General features: G+C 41.2%; 1 protein-coding gene across 3 annotated transcripts; it reads left to right on the forward strand.

Annotated features, from left to right (window-relative positions):
- Window positions 1-1,330: 1,330 nt before the first annotated feature.
- On the forward strand, window positions 1,331-10,622 carry rnf217 (ring finger protein 217). 3 transcript variants are annotated; one of them, XR_002664903.1, is made up of 8 exons: window positions 1,331-2,327; window positions 5,633-5,854; window positions 6,047-6,211; window positions 7,210-7,307; window positions 7,385-7,488; window positions 8,844-8,915; window positions 9,596-9,895; window positions 9,985-10,622. XR_002664903.1 is itself a non-coding variant. In XM_022737813.1 (7 exons), the coding sequence occupies exons 1-7, from the start codon at window positions 1,359-1,361 to the stop codon at window positions 9,673-9,675; spliced, it is 1,710 nt and encodes a 569-aa protein (XP_022593534.1). In that variant the 5' UTR covers window positions 1,331-1,358; the 3' UTR covers window positions 9,676-10,622. The 3 variants fall into 3 exon arrangements, 1 of the variants encoding a protein (XP_022593534.1); XM_022737813.1 differs by having other exon boundaries at window positions 9,596-10,622; XR_002664904.1 differs by lacking the exons at window positions 7,385-7,488; window positions 9,985-10,622 and having other exon boundaries at window positions 9,596-9,610.
- The last annotated feature ends 4,539 nt before the right edge of the window (window positions 10,623-15,161 follow it).

Here is a 15,161-nt window from a genome sequence, read left to right on the forward strand (position 1 = left end):
TAATAGGTCTACAACCTTTCAAATACTATGTAGCCTGAAACTAACCAGCTGGGACTATCACCACTGGTAATAATAATAATAGTGGGAATAATAAAAGCAAAACGTGTCTTGCTCAAGGTCAATGGCTGGGTGGATGTGCATATGTGAGCTTGATGGTTTGCCCCTCTCAGTTATACCCTCATATACAGTATACTGTGTATTTCATTGATGTGAAGCAGCAAATACTGTATCACCTAAATGCAGAAGTTGAGTTATGTACCTGCAGTTCCAGTCCTACCTGCACCACCTATTGGCAGAAAAGCAGCAGTAGTTTGGAATTTCATATCTAGATGTGCACAATCTACAAGCAAGGAAAATCATAGTTTATGCACTCTTTATACTTGTAAACAAGTTTTCTCTGCAGGGTTAGGGTTAGATTTTATTTGAGCATGAAGTTTCATTCTTGATCTTGGAAAAAGTAAAAGCAATACTAAGTCAAGGTCCACTTAGCAGCATTACTTAGAACTTACAACTGCATCTCAAGGTCTTCATCAGTGGACACGTTCAGCTGTCAAAGATATGACTTCACTCTGGCATGTAAATGAGCCATCACCATGACAACTGAGCAGTCAATGCCATCCACTGATGAAAACTACGAACAGTAGCTATACTACTGTAGGTTGCTGCCTTGAATGTATCTCCTCCATGATAACATGATTTGAATTATTAATAACACACATATTGTATGTCTTTTATGTATGAGACAGCTGTCTTCACCACAGACAGTGACAATCATCAATTTGCCACCAATATAGCTGGGTTAACCTCCAGGCACCCTGGGATGGAAAGGGACTGCTGGCTCTCAGTCCCTTTGCCATATTCCCAGTGCAGTGTGAACAGTTTTTTCTGTTGTTCCCAGATTTACTGTGTGACAGTTTAACTCATTAATGTAGGAATATGCAACATATGTACAAAACTGGCACAATTTGTCTCTAAACTTTTGACACATGGACTTTTATCAAGACAGGGCCTCAAGATTAGGTAAAGAAGCAGGATCCACTTTAAGGCCCTTATCATCTCAGCTGATATTGTCAAACAAAGTTTCAGTTACATTTTGGGGCCCTGGGGTTCTGAAGACCCAGGTCGGCTGCATGCTGTGCCCGGTTCCAGTCTAATCCAGCATTGGCCATACTACAACTGTGTATTGGATCTGCCAGGGCTGCAGTCCACCACTAGGCTTCCCCTCGGCCTATCGTTGCTCTCCAGCATGCTGACGACGAGACCCGGAAGCATCGAGCTGCCTGCTTTGTTTTGTTTTGGTTGGAGTTGTGTAAGAGAGCGACAGGCGGAGGTCCGTCCGGGAGAGAGCCGCTCACCAGATGGGGAGAGCCAAACCGGGGATGGAAGATGACGGACCGATAGCTGACGCCTGTAAAATGCCGAGTTTTATCAGCAGTTTCGAGGAGGGGAGGGTGAAATTGTCCCGCAACCTCCCGACAGAAACTTCCCTCACGGACGGTAAAGTTGAGCGGCAGGTCAGAGATTTAAACCGACGTGTCACCAGATCAAACTCTCGGTTATCACTCGACGGAGGAGAGAGGGAGTCGGAGGAGAGGAGCAGCGAGGAGGAGAAGGATGCGGAGGGCAATAACAACAACAACTGCAACGGCGGAGGAGAGAGGAGGAGGGCGAGCGCTGTCGAGATTTTGAGGAGGAATTTCGGGGTGTCAAAGTCTCCCTCTCTCCGTTTGAACACAAGCGGTCGGATGCAGTGCGGCGCCGAGCTTGAAAACCATCTAGGAAACGTTAACAACGACGTTACGAACGGTCATGGAAGTGAATGTGGCGACTGTAAAAAGTCGGACCGAGAAACGGACGAAGCTGCGACGAAAAACGAGCCAACCTCGAGCGAGTTAACGACTTCGGATGCACATGTAGTTCAGTGCCATCATATATGTGCCAGTGACAACAACACAGTAAGTTTAGACGAGTCTTTCAGTGTCAAAGAACACGTCTACTGCACTGTTTACTGCATCGCCAACGACAGTCATCAAAAAGACGCTAATATCACAAACCGCTACGATGAAACGGTCACGTCTGACGCACCAGAAATGGACTTGGAGACAGGACAGGAAGGAGGTTCGAGTCCCGAACCGGCATTGTATACTCTGGAAGACCTGGTGGATCCGTTCGGGGATATCTCCCATCAGCTGTACAGGGCGCAGGCCAGTGCAGAGAGTGCGATACAGAGTTGCCGGGTGTGCCTGGAAGACAAAACCATCGCACCTCTGCCCTGCTGCAGGAAGGCCGTGTGTGACGAGTGTCTGAAGCTCTACGTCAGCTCTCAGGTTGGTGGGGGGCTGGGGGAGGCAGGGATCGCAGGGTCACTCAGCAGCTGGTTTAAGTGTACTTCAGCATCAATAACACACACAAACTATCTTCTCTGTCACTTTTAATGTTATGGCAGCTTACTTGCCCCACTGCAGGGGCATTGCTATAAATTCTGGGAACTGTGGAAAAATACTCTGATTCATCCTTAACGACCTGACCCCACATGTTTCAAATATTTCATAAAAATATCTGGATTAGCTCTAAAGGGACTCTCCATTGTTAATTAGGATAAAGTTTTATGTAATTATTACGAAAGTGTCAAAGCTCAACATCTGCAGGTCTCCTTATCTTGTGATAACTATTTTTCTGTGAATCTGGGTCACTGACACATTCTGCACTAAAACTAGGACTTGGGAAGGATTTCTTTTCACAATAGCAGACTTTGTGCATTGTTGGGCTTATTCAGCAGAACTTCCTCATCTAACGCTCACCTATTTTAGTAAGATTCCACCCTCAGATACAATATTTGTATTCTGTTGTGCATCGTGCAATGTAATGGTTGAAGTCGGTCAAAACAAAGTCCTAATGAGGACACAGCATGTCTCACTGAGGCACTTAGGAGGTTTTTGTACAAAGGACTTCTCCCTGTATGACCTTTGAATATTTATGCAAAAATAAAGAGTCTAGTCAGAGATCTTATTCATTGATCCTGATGGTGATTTACAGTGATTCATCAAGAACATGAATAATTGATAGATGAAACATTTACTTCCATTAATCTACAATGTTGCTGCCATGGAAATAGGGACTGCCTCCTACCAAAGCTAAAGTGTCTCATGATGGATTTTTTTTTTCTTTAAGTGCCTTGTTCGTGAGCTGGTGCCAGTCAGCAACCTTCAAAATATAACTCCAGCCTTGATAAAGCCTTTGTTGGCTTCTGTTATTGTAAAGTTTACAAGTTGGGGATACATAACGATCTTAGGACATTGCTACTGGAGTGATAATCTGCTTAAATCTGATGAAACAGTTTTTATCAGTTCTATAGACTACTTTGTATCTGTAATTATCTTTCTTTGATAACAAGGCATGATAATCATAAACACAGACGCACGCTGACTCATATCATATTTTGATAATCTCACTGAGAATGAGATAAGGGTCATGTAAACTATCCTGTGAGGGTGGATTTTTTTCTGTTAAGCTACTGCACTCTTAGTTAAGAACACATGCTTGGTGTTAACCCTCAATAGGTACAGTGAGCATTAAGTCATAGAGATCACAGTTTATGATCTTAAAAAGGACCCTGGGAGGGGATTTTGTACCTTTCTTCAGGGCACGTGGGCAGTCAGGGTAGGTGGATGCAGTAGGAGGCTGGTTTGCACTGGTTTGGTTCTAATCATGTGCCAGGGATTAAACCAGCAACTTACTTGTTATATATCAGCCTCTTTAGATTAAGGCAATATTGTTGGACTTATTTTTAGATTTATAAACAGGGATATAGTAGCTGTGGATCTTGCCTGTTTGAAGTGACAAACTAGAATTCACTCTACCATAACATACCAGCCTTTTTTGTCAGACATTATGTACCAAATATATTGTTATGATTAGGATTATTAACTGGCATGTTTTTGATCAAATTATAATTTTACTGTAAATTACTTTACAACACCACAATGTGCACAAACCTCAGACATGCCAAACTATAATGTCACTGCATACTGACACTAAGTGGTACTAGCTTTAGCTCTGGCTGAGCTAACAGTCACCACAGCCTCGTGCACATTTTAAGCTTAATTGTTTTACTGTTTTCATCATGTGTATGTCTTTATGCTGAGTTATGTTTCACCCCATTACAGTGAAAATGCAGAAAAAATTAACCCACATTTTAAACACTCTACACTTAGTGACGTGTGTGTGTGTGTGTACGTGAGAGACAGAAAGTGGCAGCAGTCCAAACCTGCTCAACCAGTCTGGCAGGGGTTAGTGTTGTGGCAACAATCCTAACACATCAGCTCTCATGCCTGCAGAGGATACATTTTCATAATCATGTAATAGGTTTTTAGTCTGTGTGTGTGTGCATGTGTTGGGGTGTGTACACGTGCTTTAGGGGATATTAGGTGTAACACTGTCAGAGGCCTATGCTATTGTTCTTTCCTTTCTGTCTGCCGTCATTTCACATGCTCTCTCACAGAGTCACACACACATACACACACACACACACACTGACAAAATACCTTATCATGTGTCAGCACAACAGGTCTCACTGGCTTTGATGGACTGAAAGTGTGGAGAGAGAGAATAAGACAGAAAGAAAATATGAAATGAGGAAGAGAAAGAGAGAGGGAACTGGAGAGGAGGAGATGCCCTGGGAGGAAAAAAGATGTGAGAGAATGAGAAGAGGAAGTTCAGTGTTTCTCTAGTCTTACCTTTGATGCTTACTATATCACAGTTAGATGAGATCTGAAAACACACTTGTATTGTTTTGGTGTTTCACTGAACCCAGAAAATGTGTCTTCTTCCCTAACAAAGTATTACTAACTTATGTGACACTATAAAACATACACTGACTTGAGTACCCTAAATTAATGTTTTATTTTTAGATTATGAAATAGTGCACACTAAACTGAGAGCATCACTACTCCGCTGGGTGCAGGTATCAAGATGGCCATGGTGTAAATCATTGTCTCAAAATGTAGTTCAGTGTTTAGTTTGTGCAAACCTCTTAACATTGTTCAATTTAATCTATCTTTGGGAAGTGTGTTTTCCCCATCATTTCTGTCAGTGTCTGTGATTTTAAATTTAGTGTGTGACTGAATGACCTGACCATGTAATTAGTGTGTGGATAAGGTCCACTTGCTGTAACTGACTGCCAGGCACTTGGTTTGGATTAAAGTGTGCGTGTGTGTGTGTGTGTGTGTGTGTGTGTGTGTGTGTGTGTGTGTGCGCGTGCCTGCGTGCCTGCGTGCCTGCGTGCGTGTGTGTGCATGTGTCTTGATACATATTAACTTCCACTCTCTCCACTGCCTCCTTCAGTCTTCCACTCAGCTACCTATCCCTTCCTCTATTCTGTGGTAAATTATTAACTATTTCCCATCAGTGATGTGAATATATTCCATATGTAGATTTGATAGTGGTAGTCCATCGCTTTAACAGAGAGACCCACCATAAAAACACACTATGCAGCAGTGTTGCTTGAAGCACACAGATTCCAAATGTGAAATTTAGTTGATATTGAATCGTTAGTTCACATACAAATTGTTGTTGTGACTTTCCTGCTGGTCTTGCACAATACTATCAATCTCCTGTCTGTCATGTTTCCCAGGTGCGAGTGGCCAAACCTTACATCAGCTGTCCGATCACGGAGTGCAGTGGCAACCTGGAGGAGGGAGTGGTGATTTCCCATTTGGCCAATGAGGATGTGGCAAAATATCGTTACTTTTTGGAGCTGAATCAGCTGGATTCGAGCACGAAGCCCTGCCCCCAGTGCAGTCAGTTCACCTCTCTGAAGAAGCACAACCCCAACCACTCCGAGCACAAGTACAAGGTAAGATGACAGTTAGAATACACATGCTCTCAGCTGCTGCACAGAGAACATAAGAAAAATATAAAAAATTTTACAGCAATATTCAGTGAAATACGTGAAATTAAATTCCACATATTGCTGATATATACCAACTACTAAAGTAATAAAAAAGTGATCTGAGCATGGATCTACTGTCTCCTGTCCCTACTGTAGATCCAGTGTAGCAATTGTCAGTTTGTGTGGTGCTTTAAATGCCATGCGCCCTGGCACAATGGCCTCAAATGCCGCGACTACAGGAAAGGAGACAAGCTGCTACGAACATGGGCAAGTGTCATTGAACATGGACAAAGAAACGCCCAGAAATGTCCACAGTGCAAGGTAAGAACTGGGGATAGTAGAGAGGACACAAACTGTAGAGCATCTTAGTGTGTGTGAGGATTGCTGGCTGCGGCTGCAGTGTAAGGTGGGTGTGGGTAAATGGAAAGGGAGTTGACTGATGGAGCATGGAATCAATGTAGAAGAATAAATCAATGAAGGTAAAGAAGCATTAAAGCAGGGATGGATGATGGATGGGGAGCTATAGAGAACTAGATGGACGCACAGATTTAAAGTGCATGTGTTACAACAGATCAGAGATGCATAGACAGTGAACATATTGAAAAAAATAATGATGTCTCTGCTAGAGCAAAACCATATCTGGTGGACTCTCGCAGTCATCAAACCAGGCTGGTCTTATCTCTCAGTCTCATTACAACCAAGTTAGTCTACACAGTATCTAATTTGACTGTCAGAAGATGACTAAAGGAAGACGTAAATTAAGCTAATTACCGGTATATGGGAAATGTTTGCTCACAGCAGCAAATGCTCACCATCTGTGTTTGTCACACTGCTGCTCCATGTCTCTGAATTTCTGCTCTGCTCTGGGAGCAGGGTGACTGTGAAGCCAACAAATTGGTGTCATGCTGTGTGTAGCTAGAAAAGAAGCTGAAAGCAGCTGAACTTAATGCCTAGTTTATAGGAAGACTGCTCACTGCTACAGCAGCCAGAAGTGAAGATCCATTAACTGCACTGCTGCATGCACATTGCTGTGCCATTCAGTGGATGCTGAACCACATTCTTATAGATTTTAGTGTGAAAATAAGAGAAACCTCTGCCAGTATTGCTTTTAAATGTGAGTAACATCGGGGAATTGTATGTCTTTCAGAATAAACTGAGCTGACTCGACTTGGTCATTATAAGGATGTATTCCAATTGGATGACAGGCTTTTGAGATAATGCACACAGCTCTTTGTCAGTGCAATGAATATAGAATGTGGTGGCTGAAAACTGTTAAATGTTTCTGTCTGTCCCCCGTTTTTGCCTCTTCCTGTATTTAGATCCATATTCAGCGTACAGAGGGATGTGACCATATGACTTGTACACAGTGTAACACAAACTTCTGCTACCGCTGTGGAGAACGCTATCGACACCTAAGGTTAGTGTCTTTTTTTTTTCTGCAGCTGTCTTTTTTCCTGCAGCTCTGACTTCATCTTTCACCATCTTTGTTGGCAGGTTTTTTGGGGACCATACATCCAACCTCAGCGTGTTTGGCTGCAAGTATCGCTATCTGCCCGATAAACCTCATCTTAGACGGCTCATTAGAGGCTCTGTCTGTGGTATGTTGATGTGTATGAATATGTGGCGGGGGGAAAGAGAATCCTGAATCTGGACCTGATGAGCTTTTTAATTCCGATTGATTGAGGATTGTTTTTTTCCCAGCATGCTGTCCAAAAAATAGAGATTTACACTAATACAGCTACTGTGTCTTCTGTTGTTTTGTTGGAGTAGTTGAGGGTTTTAACAAAGCACCAGATTCAGTGTAGCTGATGCAGTTGATGTGGCAATAAACCGGTGTTGATGATAAACAGCTTTTCTTTCCGGTGTATGTACCTTCTCTCAAACTGCTTTATATACTGTAATTCTGTTCTCCATGACTCAAAATGAACCGGTGAGAACACTTTGCACTCAGCAGGGGATTATAATTGTGAATTAGAGTGAGAGTGAGTAATACTGATATAAATTGCAGTGGAGTAGTTTTTTTTCTCTCTTCATGTGTTAGATAACAACAGTCTGCTGCTTGTTACTACTAATGCTAGCAGCTCTGTGAGGCTAAGGTACAGCAGGGCTTTCAGCTGAATGCTAACAGCATTGTGCTAATACATTCACAATGACAATGTTAACAGGCTGATAGAATTTTTAACATGTTTAAGTTTAGCATGTTAGCATGCTGACATCTGCTAATTTGCAGAAAACACAAAGTAGAGCTGAGGCTGGTGGGAATGAAGGTAGTTAGTCATTAATACCTTCATTCTGCACCAAAGTGGTGGACTGGCTACCCATAGAGCCACAACTCTGGAAAGGCTCTGCAAAATGCAACATGCTGTATCTTATCACTGAGACACGAGGGAATGCATTTGTATCTGACTGAACTTGCAGATGCCACTGAGAAAAGCTTTCTAATGAAGTGTGAAAGCATCACATATCAGATTATGTTAGCCGTAATTATCCATTCACACTTATTCACTAGTAAGCCTCCAGGAAGTTGAACTCCTCTGATAGATCTGTTTGACTCTGCTCTCCATGACAGCTACAGCTCGTTATATCAGCAGGGAGCCTGTCGGACTGGGAGCTAATTTGTCCCTTAACAAGAACCATTTACTCATTACAGCTCTCATCACTGTTCTCATGCCATGGCCTGTTAGCGCCACAGATTTTGCATTTAATATGAAACATTTAACTGTAGATGGAGCTGATCATTTTCACTGAAATCTGTTCTGCATTAAGTAATTTGCATAACTACACACTGGTGTCTGAACACCTTAACATTTCTGCAGGGATGCATTGAAGTTTTATTTACAATGTAACAAAACAAACCATTAAATTTGAACCATGTAATTTCCATCCCATCTGAAAGAGCAGTTATTCATTATGGATGATTCTTGTTCTCCTCGCTCTCCGTTTCTCTCTGCAGCCACTAAGGTGCTGATAGCTCCAGTGGTCATTCTACTGGTCGTGGTGCTTGGAGCTCTTGCACTGGTGATAGGTAACATAATTACACACATGAACACACATGCACATTAATCAGGGTGAAGCTCCAGAGGAGAGCCGTAAACAGATAACAGCTAAATGGTTTGGCTCTATTATGGATACTTTCTTCCACAGCAAAACAGCTCCACTGCCAATGACATTATGGGCATCTCTGAGTTTCATGTGAAAGACAAGGAAACTGTTCCTGATTTTTTAAAAAAATGCAAAGTTGTAGATACAGATTTTGACTCTCTGGATGACTGACTTTTACTTCCTGGAACTACATTTACTAGTATCATCATCCAACTGCAGACTCTCTGAGCCGCCTGTCAGACAGTATTGTGAACTATTGATGCCTCAGCTGAACTGTAATTAGAGTTAATCTCTTTCCCGTGTCTGTATGTCTGACAGATGATCCGCTGCAGGCTAACATGCCGTGATGGCAGATTCATATTTATTTCCATCATGAATAGAATCAGCGCCTCCAATCCTTTCTTTTTCAGCTCAATTAATTTCATATATACCAATTCTGTTCACAGTGTACTGTAAAATGGAATAATCAAATCAAATCCATGTGGAAATGTCATTAGATATTACTCAATCAGTATCATCAGAAACAATTTTTTTTTTGCTTTAATCCATATCTCTCCCACTTTGTTGTGTCTTTATCTCAACAAACACCTTCCTTGTCTGCAGGTTTGGTAGTTTTCCCGGTCTACTATGTGTGTAAGAGGAAGAAGAAGCAGCGCACTCAGGGCTCTGGACGGTGGATCTGACACCTGCCCTGCACTACATCAAGACCACGCTCACACAGCTTGAATCGACAACACCCACATATCCTCAGGGACAGACATGCCAGCCTGAGTCATCGCAAAAGTGTGAGAGGAACATCAGAAAATGAACCTGACTTGGATATTCAAGCTGAAACAGACATAAAACCCCATCTGAATCCTGGAGGAACTGCTGTTTTGTACAGTGCTGCTCACATAATGGATAGTAAGTGTTTGAATCCCTTAAAATGTAACAAACTTTCATAACTGTTAGGACTTTCCTACTGATCAACCCTTGTCCCACACACATTACAGAAAGTTTCAGCAGTGCACATTTGCGGACGGAGTCAGTTTCGTTTACACCCGCACTTGTGAGAATACATTAAAAGAAGAAGCTGGAAGCCCATTGCTGATATGTTACGAATTATGGATTTTGTAGACGAGAGGATTTGATAATGTTGATTACCAGAAAAATGTTACAAGGAACGCTCACTGGAGGAATTCACAGGTGAACAACGCGGAAATACGAGGAAATGATATCGTCCTTAATTGCAAAAGTTGCTTGCGCTGCAGGTAGCGAGGAAAAAGTGTAAGATGGAAGCTGAATTCAGAACAAGCCATGGAGGAGAAATGAGTTCTCACTGATGCAACAAGAACTGGACATTGACTTTGTTCTTCTTCCTCTGTTGGAAATGCAGTTTTCATCGGATATTGACAATTTCCATTGCAATTTGTGTTTCTGACAAGCGCACACTGTGGAAAATAAAAGGACTAAACTTGAAGGATGATACTACTCAGACACTGCTATTCTTGGCTACCCTGAATAATACTGACTCTGCCTGATCCTAAGTTCTTGCTATAAGGCTTGAAGGTGACTGAAAGTGACCTCTGAATGAAATATTGGAAAACACCGATAGAATTTTAGTGAGCCTCCATTGTTTTCCGTTGTGGTTTTCCATCAACTCCTCCTTCTATCTGTCTCTGTCTTCCTCACTCTCCTTTCACCCCCTCCTCACTGCCTGGCTGGATGGTGGCTCACACACACACACACACACACACACACACACACACACACACACACACACATGCACCCTCCCTGGCTGGCAGCTCTTCTCTGCTGTGCCCACATACTCTATGCCAGTATCTGCATCATCAAAAAAAAAAAGAAAGTCTGCTGTATGGTAATTGTGCCAAAACAAAACGCTGAATGTGGCAGGACAGACAGTTGACCCTGCTCCTTTGTTGTTGTTTTTTTTTGTTTTTTAGGGGTTGCCTTTTGCAGAGGTTTAGGTGGTGATGCTGTCAGTGTATTGTGGAGTCTGCACAAGGTCACACAGGTTGTTGGCATAATTATGCATAAGACGTTTGGAAACCGTTCAGAAGTGCTTATGCAAAGGCTAAGACTGAACATACTGTTGCAAATGGTCCCAGCAGATAAACAGAAGGTTTGACTTTGCTTTTTGTTGTAGTGTGGATGGCGGTTTGCCAAAAAGGTAAACAGGATGCTAGATTTTTAAAATATGAGTATAGACGCTAGATCAGGTTGCTGTGCACTGAATATATGGTAAATTACGTGGATGTAAGTTATAAAATGATCAGGTTTTCAAGCTTTTCAAGAATTGATATGAAAATGTTTGGTATTGTTTCAGTTTTTTTGCAGTGAAAGGAGGATTTCTGTCTGTCTGAGAGTTTGCATAGTGGTTTTTAACATAGACACATACACACACCCTCTTAACTCATTCACACTGGCATATACGAAAGCCCACACGTAGGGTGCTGCCAGGAAACAGGAGATTTTCAAGAGCTTTAAAGGTCGTCACCTGGCAGCAGCCAGCTTGCTGTCCTTCACTTATCCCTCTTTTCTCCTCCCTGCTGTCATTCCTCAACTTTTGTGTTACTGCTTCTTTTTTTTACCCCTATGATCTGTCACTTTTCTAACATCTCTTGTCCATGCAGGTGTAACTGGATTTACATCCCTCTGACCTCAGCTGTGAGTGGAGGTGACAGTTACAGTACAAAAAAGGCTCAGTTGGGAAAACAGGGGGTGCACACCCACTGGAGCTGTAGCTGCTGTTCACCCACAAAAAGCCATCCAAACTGGATGCTTTTGAGCCTCTGATATGTGAAAATAACACAGAGCTACCAGTGGTGCACGCTGCGGTCAAGTACACCAGTCACAGATTGTTTTTTGTGTGTTTTTTTCCCACCACTTCATGGAGCGAGCTACCTGCTTTTCGCTATGTTGCTCTTTCATGAGAGGCTTACGAAGGAGAGACTGTAGGAAAACAAGAAGAGGAGGAAAAGCACAATACGTCTGCACATAAGGGATGTTACAGCACAGTGAGAAAAAGATATGGAAAGATACAACAATGAAAGGTTGAGGGGGAAACTATAGTTTGTTTTTTATAAGTGCATTTTCAAATCCGTAGTGGTTAACAGTGGAATATAACCTGATTGTTACAGCACGTTTCATCACTGAATCTTCACTAAATCCAGGATTTAAGGCATGAAGGAAAAGCAGCGTTGATGTTCATGCATGTGGGACATTTTTACAGAGCAATGCCATTAGCTTGGCTTTATCCCAGGGATCTGAAACATTTTCTACATCTGGGATTTAATTAAAAAAAAAAAACAACTGTCAAGTGCAGTCAAACTGTACAGACAAAGTTCCTAAAGGACACACAGAATATATTGTTACACACTGATTTCAGCAGCCATAAGAGGTCCTGAATCTGGGTTTAAATGCACTCTCAGGGAGTCTGTTTTCTGTTCACTGTACCCAGAGCTCTTCATCTACATGAGCTGTGCCACAGAAATCTCTGAACAGCACTGCAGATTCAAAATGCTTCCTGATACGTTCGCCTAGAGCTGCTTAGCAACCATATTTAATTCCAGGAAATAAAGGACACTCGAGTGTCAAAAGAGATCCAAATATCTCAGTGTTGCAAACACTGTCTGTGTTTCCCAGCCTCACTCAGCTGCGTTGTGAACCCTCTGTGGAGATCAGGGGTTGAAGCTGGGAAGAAAAAATGTGTGTTAGTGAGTCAGCACTGGGAAATTGAATGTGTAAGTTATGCGCCAAACACAAAATACTGAAACCATTGTTGACTTGCAATGTTTTATCGTATACATGTTTAATCTAACTGCTCGGCTAGTACTACACTGACATATTAAATTTCTACTTTTTTTTTTTTTTTTTTGATTGACATAAGACTGACTGACAGAGTATGATGGATATTTGTATTTTAACTTGTCATCAGCACAGAGAAATGTATCAGCAGAGTGAACTGAAAATTTATTCACTAGGGGCTGTTTTTCTTCGTGATATGAACACATATTTGAAACAGTTTCCACAATATATTACCAAAAAAGCTGCCCTGTAGTGTATAATGTACCACTGCTGAAATTACTGATCTATTGATTATCGTCAGAAAATAACATATGGCATCTTTGATAATTGATTAATCATACACATAATTTATCAGGTAACTAACATTTGTTCAGATGAGGCAAGGAGCTTCTTAGAAGCGAGAGTTTATAGTCAGATTTATTTGGCAATTTGGCTGTCAGACAGTCATTGCAAATATGAATTGCTTCCATCTGTCTAGCTACAGGACAAACGTAAATGAATAAGGTTTTCTAAAAGGTTGGTATTTGTCACAGATATCCACCCATATCTGATTCCTTACCCTTTTATTCATGTGATGCAATGTAAATATTCCATGTCAAAATGCCATCACTGCTGTTTTATTATTGTATTACTACATATTACTGACTTCATCACTGATATTTATCAAAACCCTAGACAACTCTTTGGTTCAAGCTTTACATGCACAAAAAAAATCTATATTAATTCAGTCAGTGACATGAGAGTTGTTTTAGCCAGTGATTTTCTTTTGCTGTGGTGTATTGGCTGGCTGATGCCCCTGGCCTTTTAGTTTGTGTAACAGTCCCAGTGATACTGGCTTAAAATATGCAATGGTGCCTTCACAGCCACTATAGATCAGGGTTTGCCAGCCTGTGGTTCAAGCCCCCTGTGTGACTCCAAAGATTACAAATGGGGGTAAAATCTATCACAGCCTCACCAAGGTGCGGATGTCTTAGAAGAGCTCAAGCAAAGATAAGATAGAACTCCTCATGTAAGAGAAAAGTACATGGAACGACAGTTGAATATAGCTGTGGGTCTGTTACCCCAGTGTCCAGTACAGTCATGCCTTTGTTTTTAGTAGAAATTAATAAATTAAACCAAACATCTAAATATTTACAGGTACCACAATTCAGTGTGTCAGCTACATCCCAGATACTATATTAGATACAATATTTTTGCAAAAGTAAAACTGTCACGTTATTCTGGCTCATGCTAACCTCACTCATCTGATTCTGTAGATTAACATGAGGAAACAGTAGCACAGTGGTCCCTGTTTCCAACATTAGATGACTTTCATAAGGCTGCTGTGGAACTGACAGGAGGAAGATGTTTATACCAAAAAGATGTGTCAATTGCAGCAAATCAAATGTATTGTTAGGGATGATACATATAGGTTACTTTCAACTCAGGAGGTCTGTGGATATTCAGTTTGCAGTACAGTGTATTATCTGTAACATCAGAAAGGGTTTTCCTTATCTAAACATACACTTGCTGGGAAAACAGCAGCATATTTATTATGTATACACCACTTTGTTTTCAATGGTATTTCTATTCAAAGAAATCTTAAGTCTTTTACTTGATTCGAGTGCTCCTTGTTTGCCAACAATCCAGGAACATACTCTTCCGCCTGCTGCCACTGTTTAAAATGTCTGCTGATATTATCATTGCTCACTTAGCCACAAACACTGTTTTCATCTGAGGATCTGATGGAGAATAAATTCAACTGGGTCAAATGCCAAAACGTCATGGTTTGACTTATTTGATATTAATATATGACACCACTACCTTTCCGTTGACACTCTTTCTTCTCTGATTTATCTAATACTTTTTGAAGTACTGACTCTGTGACATTCTGTATAAATGTCTGTTGGTGTGTTACAGCAACATCAACCTCTTTTTTATCTGCTTACACAGTGGTGACTACTGTTTGATGTCAGCAGGGGTCATGAGAGTGCCACAGCAACCCAGTCCCCATAACCTTGGTTTTTACATTGAACAATGCAAATGCAGCATATTACAAACATAGTCAGTGTAACTAAAATATATCACCACATTAATTAAGATTACATGGAGGATTATTTAATATAAAAAATAACGATTGAATAACAAATCAGTAATTAAAATATTGCTAACTGAAATCCTTTCTTTCCTTCCTTTCTTATTGAACTATATTATTATTATTATTATTATTATTATTATTATTATTATCATTAATAATAGTAGTAGTAGTAGCAGTAGTGTTAAGGATATTAGGTTTAAAAGGCAACATTCAGACAGCCTTGTGAAATGTCCGCTGCCCAATTACTGTGCTTGATAATTATGATACCATTTCAGTGTAATTTCT

This window comes from Seriola dumerili, unplaced genomic scaffold (assembly GCF_002260705.1).
Source record: "Seriola dumerili isolate Sdu_G_001 unplaced genomic scaffold, Sdu_1.0 BDQW01000025.1, whole genome shotgun sequence".
NCBI classification, from domain to species: domain Eukaryota; kingdom Metazoa; phylum Chordata; class Actinopteri; order Carangiformes; family Carangidae; genus Seriola; species Seriola dumerili.